General features: G+C 44.9%; 1 protein-coding gene across 1 annotated transcript; it reads left to right on the top strand.

Moving 5' to 3' along the window:
- The first annotated feature begins 14439 nt into the window (after positions 1-14439).
- On the top strand, positions 14440-15417 carry LOC141126389 (olfactory receptor 52Z1P-like). Its single transcript, XM_073612336.1, has one exon. It carries the CDS (start codon positions 14440-14442, stop codon positions 15415-15417), a length of 978 nt encoding a protein of 325 aa, XP_073468437.1.
- Positions 15418-16286: the final 869 nt, after the last annotated feature.

Here is a 16286-nt window from a genome sequence, read left to right on the forward strand (position 1 = left end):
ATTAATAAATCACCTGGACCAGATGGCTTGCACCCGAGGGTACTTAGGGAACTCAGTCAAGTGATTGCCAGACCGTTGTTCCTAATTTTTACTAACAGTCTGACTGGAATGGTACCAGCTGATTGGAGTGCCAGGAGGTGCCGATACACAGTGCCAGCGTGTTCTGGCACAGAAAATGCCTGCTATTATATTGCCAGCAGCCATGAGACACAATGTGAACAAAGACAAGGCCACTATAAGAGGTGGGTGTCTGTCTACATGCTGACACTGCCACCAGTTATGTCGGCAGCAGTACAAGGGTTAAAGGGTTCTGAGAGTTCATGACATTCCAAAGGAGACAATGTTACAATAGTTAATGTATATCCAAACCCATTTCTTTTTTGTAATGTTAGAATTCCCTCCACTTCCTGTCCTGGAGACACAATAGGAAGTTAGAGGAAATCAGATGTTATACGGTTTATGTACAGGGTCACAAAGGATTTGATTCTGCAATGTGAGGATGGAGTGTATAATGTTGCCAGGACAATCCCGCATCCTGGACCTCTGTCCTACAGGAGCTCTGTCCCGGACCATGTCCCGGGCTCACCGCATCATTCTTATTTGAGTTACTGCTACTAATGCGATTGTTGGGACGGGGCTGTGAGTGGGTGGTCCCTTCATATTTAGAACTGGTGTCTGGACAGGACCAACCCATAAACTGAGTGTGATTTATGTGCACCCACCCAGAAAAGTGGGCGGATGAAACGTGAACTCTGGGCGGCATCGTTGGCCCATCCATATGAGCGCAGGGGCACCGCCCTCCTAATCCATGCGCCCGGCCCCTAATCTCAATGCGGGGTGCCGGACGCATGAATTTCAATGTTTTTTTCTTAGAAGCACATGATTAGAGCCTGAGGCTCCAAATGGTTTCAAAAAAGGGCGAGCCCACCCAGTTGGGTTATTTGCTATTGTCTTCCTGATGCTCCTCCCGGCCAATCCCTGGTAAGGAAGCGGGCCCTGAGATCTGATTGGCTAAGAGGAGAAGCGATCCTGTTGGCCACCGAGGAAGAGGAGGGAGGAGATGAAGGGGAAGCCGCGTCACTATGAAGCCGAGGAAGGAGGAGACACAGGGTGAAGCCGCCGCCCACAGCCTGCGACCCAGATGGGGAAGTGCGGACCCGACCGACAAGGGGGGGTGGCGACGTATGGATTGCAGCCACCCCCCAAAAAAAAAATATTCCACCTGCCACCACTAGTGGGCGGGGTTACCAGTGTTTTGGGGTCTGGGACCATAATGCTAGTAAATATAAGTGGGGTATCAGTTTTGGTTTGCCTTCTTCTGGATCAACTTGAAGGATATTTAACTTTTTTTAACCTGATAACAAAGTGTTCTGGGAGTCAATTATTATTATTATTATTATTATTATTATAATAAGAGAAGTGTGAGGAGACCTCCTCTCCCCCGGGGGGCGTTCCATCATGAGACCAGCAGAATTTGCTTTATATAAATGATGGTTTTCATTCTGGATTCACACAAACACGAGACCTCGTCTCTGCCTCGTCCTTCAGACCAGCTCCTGGTAAGAGACAACCTGGACCCCTCCATCACCATCAGCCAATGAAAACCTCCCTCTTCCTGATCACAGTCAGGTCAGATTTCAGGCTTCTCCCGGTGTGATAAGAAATAGTATTTGGAGTTCAGGGTCCATTCACACCCATCTGTCACAGAACATTCTATTAATTTCTAAAGACATCCCAACCCCATTGAGGCAGCGACCCGCCAACACACATTTGTAGCAGGATATTATATTACTTTCCATTGGGGGGCGCTGCATCTGGAAAGATGTCTTTGGTCTGTATGGTGATTGGCAGCTCATTAAAATCAATAGAATTCCCTTTCAATTGACACCGGATTTGTATTTATCTAACATCTGAAAATATATTGATTTATATTTGAAAAATTGACAACAATTTCTCTATTTGCACGCTCGCTTCGGCCACGACAAGGACGTCCCGCCACGTGACAAAAAGTCAGCTGATCAGTTCAGAATAAAACAATAAGGAGGACAACAAAGTCATCAACACAAAACTTCTCAGTCAAGCAAATATCACAAATGTTTATGTATTTATTTATTTCAGTTACTTGTATAGCGCTGTCACTTTACATCAACATTGTACATTCACATTGGTCCCTACCCTCAAGGAGCTTACAATCTAAGGTCCCGAAATCACATTCATTCATGAAATGGGACAATTTAGACAGGAGACAATTAACCACTTGCTTACTGGCAGGACCGCCATCAGAAATTTTACACAGTTTTAGGCCTGCCCCCCCATCCCCGGACCTGACCATCAACATTCTGCAGGGCTGCCCACTGGCAGTCTCACAGAGTCCCATCCCATGTCCTCCTCTTTCAGCCTCATCTCCCTGATCCCATGTCCTTCTACTCCTCCTCGAGTCCCATCTCCTCCATCCCACATCTTCCTCCTCCAGACACATCTCCTCCATCCCATCTCCCTCTCCTCCTCCAGTCCCATGTCCTTATCTTCCTCCAGTCCCATCTCCTTTATCCCATCTCCTTCTCCTGCTCCAGTCCCATCTCCTCCATCACATCTCCTTCTTCTCCTCCATCACATCTCCTTCTCCTCCTCCAGTCCCAGGTCCTTATCCTCCTCCAGTCCCATCTCCTCCATCCCATCTCCTTCTCCAGTCCCATGTCCTTATTCTCCTCCAGTCCCATCTCCTGCCTCCCATCTCCTTCTCCTCCTCCAGTCCCATGTCCTTATCCTCCTCCAGTCCCATCTCCTCCATCCCATCTCCTTCTCCTCCTCCAGTCCCATGTCCTTATCCTCCTCCAGTCCCATCTCCTCCATCCCATCTCCTTCTCCTCCACCAGTCCCATGTCCTTATCCTCCTCCAGACACATCTCCTCCATCCCATGTCCTTCTCCTCCTCCAGTCCCATGTCCTTATCCTCCTCCAGTCCCATCTTCCTCTCCTCCTCCAGTCCCATGTCCTTATCCTCCTCCAGTCCCATCTCCTCCATCCCATCTCCTTTTCCTCCTCCAGTCCCATGTCCTTCTCCCCCCCAGTCCCATCTCCTCAATCCCATCTCATTCTCCTCCTCCAGTCCCATGTCCTTATCCTCCTCCAGTCCCATCTCCTCCATCCCATCTCCTTCGCCACCTCCAGTCCCATGTCCTTATCCTCCTCCAGATACATCTCCTCCATCCCATCTCCTTCTCCTCCTCCAGTCCCATGTCCTTATCCTCCTCCAGTCCCATCTCCTCCATCCCATCTCCTTCTCCTCCAGTCCCATGTCCTTATCCTCCTCCAGATACATCTCCTCCATCCCATCTCCTTCTCCTCCTCCAGTCCCATGTCCTTATCCTCCTCCAGATACATCTCCTCCATCCCATCTCCTTCTCCTCCTCCAGTCCCATGTCCTTATCCTCCTCCAGTCCCATCTCTTCCATCGCATCTCCTTCTCCTCCTCCAGTCCCATGTCCTTATCCTCCTCCAGTCCCATCTCCTCCTTCCCATCTCCTTCTCCTCCTCCAGTCCCATGTCCTTCTCCTCCTCCAGTCCCATCTCTTCCATCCCATCTCCTTCTCCTCCTCCAGTCCCATGTCCTTATCCTCCTCCAGTCCCATCTCCTCCATCCCATCTCTTTCTCCTCCTCCAGTCCCATGTCCTTATCCTCTTCCAGACACATCTCCTCCATCCCATCTCCTTCTCCTCCTCCAGTCCCATGTCCTTATCATCTTCCAGTCCCATCTCCCTCTTCTCCTCCAGTCCCATGTCCTTCTCCTCCTCCAGTCCCATCTCCTCCATCCCATCTCCTTTTCCTCCTCCAGTCCCATGTCCTTCTCCTCCTCCAGTCCCATCTCCTCCATCCCATCTCCTTCTCCTCCTCCAGTCCCATGTCCTTATACTCCTCCAGTCCCATCTAGTCCATCCCATCTCCTTCTCCTCCTCCAGTCCCATGTCCTTATCCTCCTCCAGACACATCTCCTCCATCCCATCTCCTTCTCCTCCTCCAGTCCCAAGTCCTTCTCCTCCTCCAGTCCCATCTCCTCCATCCCATCTCCTTCTCTTCCTCCAGTCCCATGTCCTTATCCTCCTCCAGACACATCTCCTCCATCCCATAGTCCTTCTCCTCCAGTCCCATGTCCTTATCCTCCTCCAGTCCCATCTCCTCCATCCCATCTCCTTCTCCTCCAGTCCCATGTCCTTATCCTCCTCCAGTGCTATCTCCTACATCCCATCTCCTTCTCCTCCTCCAGTTCCATGCCCTTATCCTCCTCCAGTCCCATCTCCCCCATCCCATCTCCTTCTCCTCCTCCAGTCCCATGTCCTTATCCTCCTCCAGTGCTATTCCCTCCATCCCATCTCCTTCTCCTCCTCCAGTCCTATGTCCTCATCCTCCTCCATTCCCATCTCCTCCATCCCATCTCCTTCTCCTCCTCCAGTCCCATGTCCTTATCCTCCTCCAGTCCCTTCTCCTCCATCTCATTTCCTTCTCCTCCTCCAGTCCCTTCTCCTCTATCCCATCTCCTTCTCCTCCTCCAGTCCCATGTCCTTATCCTCCTCCAGTCCCATGTCCTTATCCTCCTCCAGTCCCATCTCCTCAATCCCATCTCCTTCTCCTCCTCCATCCTATCTCCTTCTCCTCCTCCAGTCCCTTCCCCTCCATCCCATCTCCTTCTCCTCCTCCAGTCCCATGTCCTTATCCTCCTCCAGTCCCATCTCCTCCATCCCATCTCCTTCTCCTCCTCCAGTGCCATGTCCTTATCCTCCTCCAGACACATCTCCTCCATCCCATCTCCTTCTCCTTCTCCAGTCCCATGTCCTTCTCCTCCTCCAGTCCCATCTCCTTCTCTTCCTCCAGTCCCATGTCCTTATCCTCCTCCAGACACATCTCCTCCATCCCATCTCCTTCTCCTTCTCCAGTCCCATGTCCTTCTCCTCCTCCAGTCCCATCTCCTGCATCCCATCTCCTTCTCTTCCTCCAGTCCCATGTCCTTATCCTCCTCCAGACACATCTCCTCCATCCCATGTCCTTCTCCTCCTCCAGTGCCAAGTCCTTCTCCTCCTCCAGTCCCATCTCCTCCATCCCATCTCCTTCTCTTCCTCCAGTCCCATGTCCTTATCCTCCTCCAGACACATCTCCTCCATCCCATAGTCCTTCTCCTCCAGTCCCATGTCCTTATCCTCCTCCAGTCCCATGTCCTTATCCTCCTCCAGTCCCTTCTCCTCCATCCCATCTCCTTCTCCTCCTCCAGTCCCATGTCCTTATCCTCCTCCAGTCCCATCTCCTCAATCCCATCTCCTTCTCCTCCTCCAGTCCCATCCCCTCCATCCCATCTCCTTCTCCTCCTCCAGTCCCATGTCCTTATCCTCCTCCAGTCCCATCTCCTCCATCCCATCTCCTTCTCCTCCTCCAGTGCCATGTCCTTATCCTCCTCCAGACACATCTCCTCCATCCCATCTCCTTCTCCTTCTCCAGTCCCATGTCCTTCTCCTCCTCCAGTCCCATCTCCTTCTCTTCCTCCAGTCCCATGTCCTTATCCTCCTCCAGACACATCTCCTCCATCCCATCTCCTTCTCCTTCTCCAGTCCCATGTCCTTCTCCTCCTCCAGTCCCATCTCCTGCATCCCATCTCCTTCTCTTCCTCCAGTCCCATGTCCTTATCCTTCTCCAGACACATCTCCTCCATCCCATGTCCTTCTCCTCCTCCAGTCCCATGTCCTTATCCTCCTCCAGACACATCTCCTTCATCCCATAGTCCTTCTCCTCCAGTCCCATGTCCTTATCCTCCTCCATTCCCATCTCCTCCATCCCATCCCCTTCTCCTCCTCCAGTCCCATGTCCTTATCCTCCTCCAGTGCTATCTCCTACATCCCATCTCCTTCTCCTCCTCCAGTTCCATGCCCTTATCCTCCTCCAGTCCCATCTCCCCCATCCCATCTCCTTCTCCTCCTCCAGTCCCATGTCCTTATCCTCCTCCAGTGCTATTCCCTCCATCCCATCTCCTTCTCCTCCTCCAGTCCCATGTCCTCATCCTCCTCCAGTCCCATCTCCTCCATCCCATCTCCTTCTCCTCCTCCAGTCCCATGTCCTTATCCTCCTCCAGTCCCTTATCCTCCATCTCATCTCCTTCTCCTCCTCCAGTCCCTTCTCCTCTATCCCCTCTCCTTCTCCTCCTCCAGTCCCATGTCCTTATCCTTCTCCAGTCCCATGTCCTTATCCTCCTCCAGTCCCTTCTCCTCCATCCCATCTCCTTCTCCTCCTCCAGTCCCATGTCCTTATCCTCCTCCAGTCCCATCTCCTCAATCCCATCTCCTTCTCTTCCTCCATCCTATCTCCTTCTCCTCCTCCAGTCCCATCCCCTCCATCCCATCTCCTTCTCCTCCTCCAGTCCCATGTCCTTCTCCTCCTCCAGTCCCATCTCCTCCATCCCATCTCCTTCTCCTCCTCCAGTGCCATGTCCTTATCCTCCTCCAGACACATCTCCTCCATCCCATCTCCTTCTCCTTCTCCAGTCCCATGTCCTTCTCCTCCTCCAGTCCCATCTCCTTCTCTTCCTCCAGTCCCATGTCCTTATCCTCCTCCAGACACATCTCCTCCATCCCATCTCCTTCTCCTTCTCCAGTCCCATGTCCTTCTCCTCCTCCAGTCCCATCTCCTGCATCCCATCTCCTTCTCTTCCTCCAGTCCCATGTCCTTATCCTTCTCCAGACACATCTCCTCCATCCCATGTCCTTCTCCTCCTCCAGTCCCATGTCCTTATCCTCCTTCAGTCCCATCTCCTCCATCCCATCTTCGTCTCCTCCTCCAGTCCCATCGCCTCCATCCCATCTCCGTCTCCTCCTCCAGTCCCATCTCCTCCATCCCATCTCCTTATCCTCCTCCAGTCCCTTCTCCTCTATCCTGGGGTTCTGGTGGCAACTGTCTCCAAGGGCATTTCTCTTTCACTACCTGTTGTGCCTATGTGACCTTACAATGGGACACAGATGGTAAAAAAAAAGAAAGTGGTTTTAACTCTTCCATAATTGAGCCAAAATTGGAAAAAAAGTGTTTACTTTAGATATACTTTTTATACATAACTAGAACATCTAACAGGGTTATATCATTGCAGGAGGTTTCCCCTCACTTCGTGTCTTAGTGTCATCAGAACAGGAAGTGGGGGAATCTCACTGTGGGGGTCATAGCTTGCAATTGTTGCCTTATAATGTCTTATTTATATTTATATTTATATAATGTGTAAACAATTTCTGGCTATTTCCCCACAGGGAGATTCCCTCACTTCCCGTTCTGGTGACATCTAGACAGGAAGTGAGGGGAAACCTCCTGCAATGACATAACCCTGTTAGATGTTCTAGTTATGTATCATACTAAAGTATATATAAAGCAAGCATTTTTTTCCCCCAATTTGGCCAAATTATGATTTTTTTCCCCATCTGTGTCTCATGGGTTGCAGGCAAAAAATTGCTTGATTCCCCGATTACCACAGACAGTGTTGATGGGGGAATCCCTGCTGCTGAGCCACATTGTATTCTCCCAATAGGTGGGGGGGGGGGACCGCCCCCGCCAGGAGAACTCAGTGATTATTGCTAGTGACTACAAGAGCTGCTAGCGATAATTGTGTGTACTGTAAAGTCTAACTGGCTGGTTGTACTCAGGTTGATCGATCGATTAACTTGGGTACATTCAGCCTGCCCATACATAGATCGAATCTCGGCCAGTCTCTGCTAAACAGATCGAGATTCAAACAGTCTATGGCCGGCCTTATCTGGCTGCAATCTTCACACAGCACAGGGGGGGCAATCCAGTTTTTCTCGGCAAGGGATCTGTCCGGGGATCCCTTGCTGAGCTCAGCGGGCAACTGACAGGTCTAGTGTCCATTCATGCCGTCCGTTTACACCCAACCGCGCTCCGATCCAACAGACGGAGGGGAATGGGGGCCCTTTCATCTTTTCTTTTTGCCAAAGATCAGAGGTAGGCAGGCGGGTGTAAACTGACACATTTCCATTTAAATCTGCCGATCCATAGAGAACAATGGGCGGTTCGATCAGGTTGCCTCAAAAACGGACAGGAGGACCCGATCGGACTACTCATGTGAAAAGGGCCTGAAAAGCAATCCGCATGGATTGCTTTTCAGAGCATTGGCTAGTTTAGTGAACCTGGACTAATGCACAGTCACTGTAATGCTACCCATAATGCCGTCCTTTGAACATTTTGACATCAGCTGACATCTATTCTGCACATGTGTGATGTCACTTTCACTCTGCTAAAAGGACAGCAATAGGTCTAATAATACATCGATTGATATTAGGGGAGCGCAGGCTGTGCTCTGTACAATGTCTTCTACCAGCTTCAGGAAACACTTCACTTTTTTTTTTCACTCACCTCGATCTCTGCAGCAGCTTCTCTTCAGAGGAATTCCGTCCCTCCTACCAACACAGGAAGCACGAGGCTCTGCAGTGATGGACCGTGCACCCTGTGTACCTATTGGCTAAGGAGGCAGCAGGAGGCGGAGCAGCCCACCTCCTGCTGCTGCCTCCTCAGCCAATAGGCAACTGAAAGGCTGTTAGGTCCCTCCCCTCATACCATCTCCTGAGTCCCAGCCATGCCAGCTTACTGTGCTCAACCTACGCCCGCGTCTCTCCTGCAGACCAGCACTATATCTCCTCCGGCTCCTCTCTCCTTGCCGCCGGTACCCCTCCAGACACTTGGGCCCGGTACATGTGTATGGGCTGTACCCCCCCCCCCCCCCCCGATGGCGGGCCCTGCTTACCGGGCACCTAAACCCCCCTTCCTGCCCAGGCCAATTTTCAGCTTTCAGCGCTGTCACTCTTTGAATGACAATTGCGCGGTCGTGTGGCACTGCGCCCAAATGAAAATGTTATCATTTTTTCCCCACAAACAGAGCTTTCTTTTACTGGCGGTATTTGATCACCTCTGGGATTTTTACTTTTTCTTAAAATTTTATTTTTTTAAAAATACAAAACCGTTTTATATTTTGTTAATAAATTTTGCAAACAGGTAATTTTTCTCCTTCATTATTGTACGCTGATGAGGGGGCACTGATGGGCACTAATGGGTGGCACTTTTGCACTGGTGGACACTGGCAGGGACAGATGTGGCGGCTGCGTCTCTTCCTCTTCGGGACCGATGTCCCTTGCACAGAAGCCGGTGATCAGTGTTTGTTTCTTCTCCTCACGCTGTCAGCGCCCTGCAGGGGTTGCGTGCAAAGGGGTTAACCTACCAGCATGTCTATAGAGTGTGGGAGGAAACCCACGCAGGTGCAGGGAGAACATGCAAACTCCAGGCAGGTGGTGTTTTGGTTGGAATTTGAACCAGCAACCCCTTGGCTGACTAGGTGAAAGTGCTACCCACTACACCACTGAGCCTCCCCAAATAAACATAACCAGTCATGGACACCAGATGTACTGCACAGACAGAGATACAAAGTAACATTGTTTATAAACATTGATCATACAGGAGACAGAGAGATACAAAGTAACATTGTTTATAAACATTGATCAGAAGGGAGATAGAGAGATACAAAGTAACATTGTTTATAAACATTGATCAGAAGGGAGATAGAGAGATACAAAGTAACATTGTTTATAAACATTGATCAGAAGGGAGATAGAGAGATACAAAGTAACATTGTTTATAAACATTGATCAGATGGGAGACAGAGAGATACAAAGTAACATTGTTTATAAACATTGATCAGAAGGGAGATAGAGAGATACAAAGTAACATTGTTTATAAACATTGATCAGAAGGGAGATAGAGAGATACAAAGTAACATTGTTTATAAACATTGATCAGACAGGAGATAGAGAGATACAAAGTAACATTGTTTATAAACATTGATCAGACGGGAGATAGAGAGATACAAAGTAACATTGTTTATAAATATTGATCAGAAGGGAGATAGAGAGATACAAAGTAACAGTGTTTATAAACATTGATCAGAAGGGAGATAGAGAGATACAAAGTAACAGTGTTTATAAACATTGATCAGATGGGAGATAGAGAGATACAAAGTAACATTGTTTATAAACATTGATCAGACAGGAGATAGAGATATACAAAGTAACATTGTTTATAAATATTGATCAGATGGGAGATAGAGAGATACAAAGTAACATTGTTTATAAACATTGATCAGACAGGACATAGAGAGATACAAAGTAACATTGTTTATAAATATTGATCAGAAGGGAGATAGAGAGATACAAAGTAACAGTGTTTATAAACATTAATCAGATGGGAGATAGAGAGATACAAAGTAACATTGTTTATAAACATTGATCAGATGGGAGATAGAGAGATACATAGTAACATTGTTTATATACATTGATCAGACAGGAGATAGAGAGATACAAAGTAACATTGTTTATAAACATTGATCAGACAGGAGATAGAGAGATACAAAGTAACATTGTTTATAAACATTGATCAGACAGGAGATAGAGAGATACAAAGTAACATTGTTTATAAATATTGATCAGATGGGAGATAGAGAGATACAAAGTAACATTGTTTATATACATTGATCAGACAGGAGATAGAGAGATACAAAGTAACATTGTTTATAAACATTGATCAGACAGGAGATAGAGAGATACAAAGTAACATTGTTTATAAACATTGATCAGACAGGAGATAGAGAGATACAAAGTAACATTGTTTATAAACATTGATCAGACAGGAGATAGAGAGATACAAAGTAACATTGTTTATAAATATTGATCAGAAGGGAGATAGAGAGATACAAAGTAACAGTGTTTATAAACATTGATCAGATGGGAGATAGAGAGATACAAAGTAACATTGTTTATAAACATTGATCAGACAGGAGATAGAGAGATACAAAGTAACATTGTTTATAAATATTGATCAGAAGGGAGATAGAGAGATACAAAGTAACAGTGTTTATAAACATTAATCAGATGGGAGATAGAGAGATACAAAGTAACATTGTTTATAAACATTGATCAGATGGGAGATAGAGAGATACATAGTAACATTGTTTATATACATTGATCAGACAGGAGATAGAGAGATACAAAGTAACAATGTTTATAAATATTGATCAGAAGGGAGATAGAGAGATACAAAGTAACAGTGTTTATAAACATTGATCAGATGGGAGATAGAGAGATACAAAGTAACATTGTTTATAAACATTGATCAGACAGGAGATAGAGAGATACAAAGTAACATTGTTTATAAATATTGATCAGAAGGGAGATAGAGAGATACAAAGTAACATTGTTTATAAATATTGATCAGACAGGAGAGAGAGAGATACAAAGTAACATTGTTTATAAACATTGATCAGACAGGAGATAGAGAGATACAAAGTAACATTGTTTATAAATATTGATCAGATGGGAGATAGAGAGATACAAAGTAACATTGTTTATAAACATTGATCAGACAGGAGATAGAGAGATACAAAGTAACATTGTTTATAAATATTGATCAGATGGGAGATAGAGATATACAAAGTAACATTGTTTATAAACATTGATCAGACAGGAGAGAGAGAGATACAAAGTAACATTGTTTATAAACATTGATCAGACAGGAGATAGAGAGATACAAAGTAACAGTGTTTATAAACATTAATCAGATGGGAGATAGAGAGATACAAAGTAACATTGTTTATAAACATTGATCAGATGGGAGATAGAGAGATACATAGTAACATTGTTTATATACATTGATCAGACAGGAGATAGAGAGATACAAAGTAACAATGTTTATAAATATTGATCAGAAGGGAGATAGAGAGATACAAAGTAACAGTGTTTATAAACATTGATCAGATGGGAGATAGAGAGATACAAAGTAACATTGTTTATAAACATTGATCAGACAGGAGATAGAGAGATACAAAGTAACATTGTTTATAAATATTGATCAGAAGGGAGATAGAGAGATACAAAGTAACATTGTTTATAAATATTGATCAGATGGGAGATAGAGAGATACAAAGTAACATTGTTTATAAACATTGATCAGACAGGAGATAGAGAGATACAAAGTAACATTGTTTATAAATATTGATCAGATGGGAGATAGAGATATACAAAGTAACATTGTTTATAAACATTGATCAGACAGGAGAGAGAGAGATACAAAGTAACATTGTTTATAAACATTGATCAGACAGGAGATAGAGAGATACAAAGTAACATTGTTTATAAATATTGATCAGACGGGAGATAGAGAGATACAAAGTAACATTGTTTATATACATTGATCAGACAGGAGATAGAGAGATACAAAGTAACATTGTTTATAAACATTGATCAGACAGGAGATAGAGAGATACAAAGTAACATTGTTTATAAATATTGATCAGAAGGGAGATAGAGAGATACAAAGTAACAGTGTTTATAAACATTGATCAGATGGGAGATAGAGAGATACAAAGTAACATTGTTTATAAACATTGATCAGACAGGAGATAGAGAGATACAAAGTAACATTGTTTATAAATATTGATCAGATGGGAGATAGAGAGATACAAAGTAACATTGTTTATAAATATTGATCAGACAGGAGATAGAGAGATACAAAGTAACATTGTTTATAAATATTGATCAGAAGGGAGATAGAGAGATACAAAGTAACATTGTTTATAAATATTGATCAGAAGGGAGATAGAGAGATACAAAGTAACAGTGTTTATAAACATTGATCAGATGGGAGATAGAGAGATACAAAGTAACATTGTTTATAAACATTGATCAGACAGGAGATAGAGAGATACAAAGTAACATTGTTTATAAATATTGATCAGAAGGGAGATAGAGAGATACAAAGTAACATTGTTTATAAATATTGATCAGAAGGGAGATAGAGAGATACAAAGTAACAGTGTTTATAAACATTAATCAGATGGGAGATAGAGAGATACAAAGTAACATTGTTTATAAACATTGATCAGATGGGAGATAGAGAGATACATAGTAACATTGTTTATATACATTGATCAGACAGGAGATAGAGAGATACAAAGTAACATTGTTTATAAACATTGATCAGACAGGAGACAGAGAGATACAAAGTAACATTGTTTATAAACATTGATCAGACAGGAGATAGAGAGATACAAAGTAACATTGTTTATAAACATTGATCAGACAGGAGATAGAGAGATACAAAGTAACATTGTTTATAAACATTGATCAGACAGGAGATAGAGAGATACAAAGTAACATTGTTTATAAATATTGATCAGAAGGGAGATAGAGAGATACAAAGTAACAGTGTTTATAAACATTGATCAGATGGGAGATAGAGAGATACAAAGTAACATTGTTTATAAACATTGATCAGACAGGAGATAGAGAGATACAAAGTAACATTGTTTATAAATATTGATCAGAAGGGAGATAGAGAGACACAAAGTAACATTGTTTATAAATATTGATCAGAAGGGAGATAGAGAGATACAAAGTAACATTGTTTATAAACATTGATCAGACAGGAGAGAGAGAGATACAAAGTAACATTGTTTATAAACATTGATCAGAAGGGAGATAGAGAGATACAAAGTAACATTGTTTATAAACATTGATCAGACAGGAGATAGAGAGATACAAAGTAACATTGTTTATAAATATTGATCAGAAGGGAGATAGAGAGACACAAAGTAACACTGTTTATAAATATTGATCAGAAGGGAGATAGAGAGATACAAAGTAACAGTGTTTATAAATATTGATCAGAAGGGAGATAGAGAGATACAAAGTAACATTGTTTATAAACATTGATCAGACAGGCAATTCCTAGAGGAAGACATTCCTGGAAAGATTGTATTTGACTACAGTTAATCCTGGGTAGAACCCACATGTGATGTTGAGCCTCTTTGATTGAGAGAACTGAAATCCAATGAATAAAAGGGGCGGGGCCAGTGCTAGTCAGGCTGGGGAGGAAAGTTTAGGTGCTGGATGTCTTCTCTCCAGGAAATGAGGGCGGGGCTCTATCTGACTTGCTGCAGCTTCTAATGCACATTATGAGAAGCTCGCAGTGTGCGGTGAGATCAGAGGAAGCCGCTTCAGTCCTGGAGAGGTGCCGGTACAGCTGTGCAAGACTGAAGGGAAGGCTGGAGGTCTTAAAAAACTCGTTCCGAGGTTCTAATCCTTCCCCGGTCAGCTTGTATTTTTGTCTCTGTTGATATGCCCTCTATTACTTTCTGTCCTGGCAGGAAATGGGGGAATGTCTACAATCAGAAGACTCCCACAAAACATAAAGAGAGGAACCAGTGATGGACCAATCCCTGCTGCACTCAGAATAAATACAATTTTGTCGTGTTTCTCATTAATAACTCCATTTTGCACAATTGTTTCAACTGTTGATGTCTTTCTTAACCAAAGGTAACTCGAGTAGTTTGGAATCTTAGAAAATACAATTTTGCTGAAATGTCAAATTCCACCAGTTTCCACCCTGATTATTTCCTCCTGATGGGAATTCCTGGCCTGGAGGACTCACATCTCCTGATCTCCATCCCCTTCTCCATCATGTATGTTCTGTCACTTCTGGGAAACTCTGCCCTGGTCTTGGTCATCTCATCCAACAAGAGTCTCCATCAACCCATGTATATATTCCTCATGATGTTGTCAACCAGCGATGTCCTCTTGAGCTCCACCACCGTACCCAAGACCCTCAGCATCTTCTGGTTTGGTAATCATGAGATCTCTTTCATTGGATGCCTCACTCAAGTATTCTTCATTCATTTTGCTTTTTGTACTGAATCCGCCATACTGCTCTCCATGGCATACGACCGTTACTGTGCCATCTGTCACCCTTTAACTTATGCTACAACCGTCATCAACAACTTTGTACAGAAGACAGCCATGGTGGCCCTTTTCAGAAGCTTCTGCATAGTCACACCCTTTGTTTTTCTTCTCAACAGATTACCATTCCAGCGAAGCAATGTCATAGAACACACCTACTGTGAGCACATGTCTGTGGCTAGATTGGCGACATCTAACATAATGGTGAATGTGGTGGCTGGACTGGTTGTAGCCGCCTGTACTATTGGTGTGGACATGGTCCTTATTGTAACTTCCTATGTTGCTATTATCATGGCAGATGTGAGACTCTCATCATCCCAGGCTCGTTCCAAAGCCTTCAATACATGTGTGTGCCACACCTGTGTCATCGTTCTCTTCTACATACCGGCATTTTTTAGCTTCATAGCTCACAGACACATTTCTCAAGAGTTCCACATCATCTTTGCCAACCTCTATGTCCTTGTCCCACCAATGATGAACCCAATCATCTATGGCATAAAAACCAGAGAGATTCGCCGTAGGGCCTTGGCAATGCTTTGTGGAGCCACACCCAATGTCTTTGGGCAAAATTTTTTTTTTCCTTTTCATAGGTCGGGTGCTTGATTGTTTGTGTTTTATGTTGTTGGTGTTGGTGAGGCAAGGAACAGAAGAAAGAAGTGACTACCTCTTTAATCATGAACGATAAGTACACGCATGGGAACCATTGGGTATTTTAGACCTTTCAAGAAAAGTAACTTTTGTGGGACTTTTGTGGGCTGTGCCTAAGAGGACACAGATAAGGAAATCTTTGTTGACTGGTCCATTCTTGAGCACTAATGGTGCACCCCCTGGGGAAGAAGGTAAAAATGACAGGCCAGATTGCAGGGAATGAGCAGAAAGACAAGCTTTTCTCTGTCTTGCCTACGGCACCAGACCGAGGAGGAAGTATTGGACAACACTAAGGTGTGGAGAGGGTTGGTAGCAATTGGGATTTTCTTTTTTGGTCATGCTGCGGTGGCTACACATGCAGCAGAGGTGTCAAGTATCTTGTGGTAGAGCCTGACATGCAGAGGAGGGTCTCTCTTACATCTCCGGCTCAGGAACCACTGGTAGTAAGACTAGTGCCTATAGATTGTCTAGCAGATTGCATGGATGAAGAGCAGGTGCTTCTCCAGGAACAGATCAGGTGGCCAACACAATGAATGGCAGGAGGATCAGCAGGTCTTGGCAGACAACAGGCTGGTAGAGGACTGGCAGACAGGTGACTGGTCACAGGTACAGTGAAGACTGGTAACAGGTGGTAGGCAGATGACCAGCAAGGACCAGGTGAGTGGTGTATGGCGCTGAGCAGACAGATCACAGGATATGTGGTCAGATGAGCCAGATCAGCAACAGACAGTCAGGTAGAGGCATGGACAGCAGGCAGGAGAATGGTCAGGGTACAGGCAGAGGGCAGCAACACTGGAGCAGGCAGATTAGTAAGAGGCAAGTGG

Source organism: Aquarana catesbeiana, linkage group LG02, assembly GCF_042186555.1.
Source record: "Aquarana catesbeiana isolate 2022-GZ linkage group LG02, ASM4218655v1, whole genome shotgun sequence".
In the NCBI taxonomy this organism is placed as follows: Eukaryota; Metazoa; Chordata; class Amphibia; order Anura; family Ranidae; genus Aquarana; species Aquarana catesbeiana.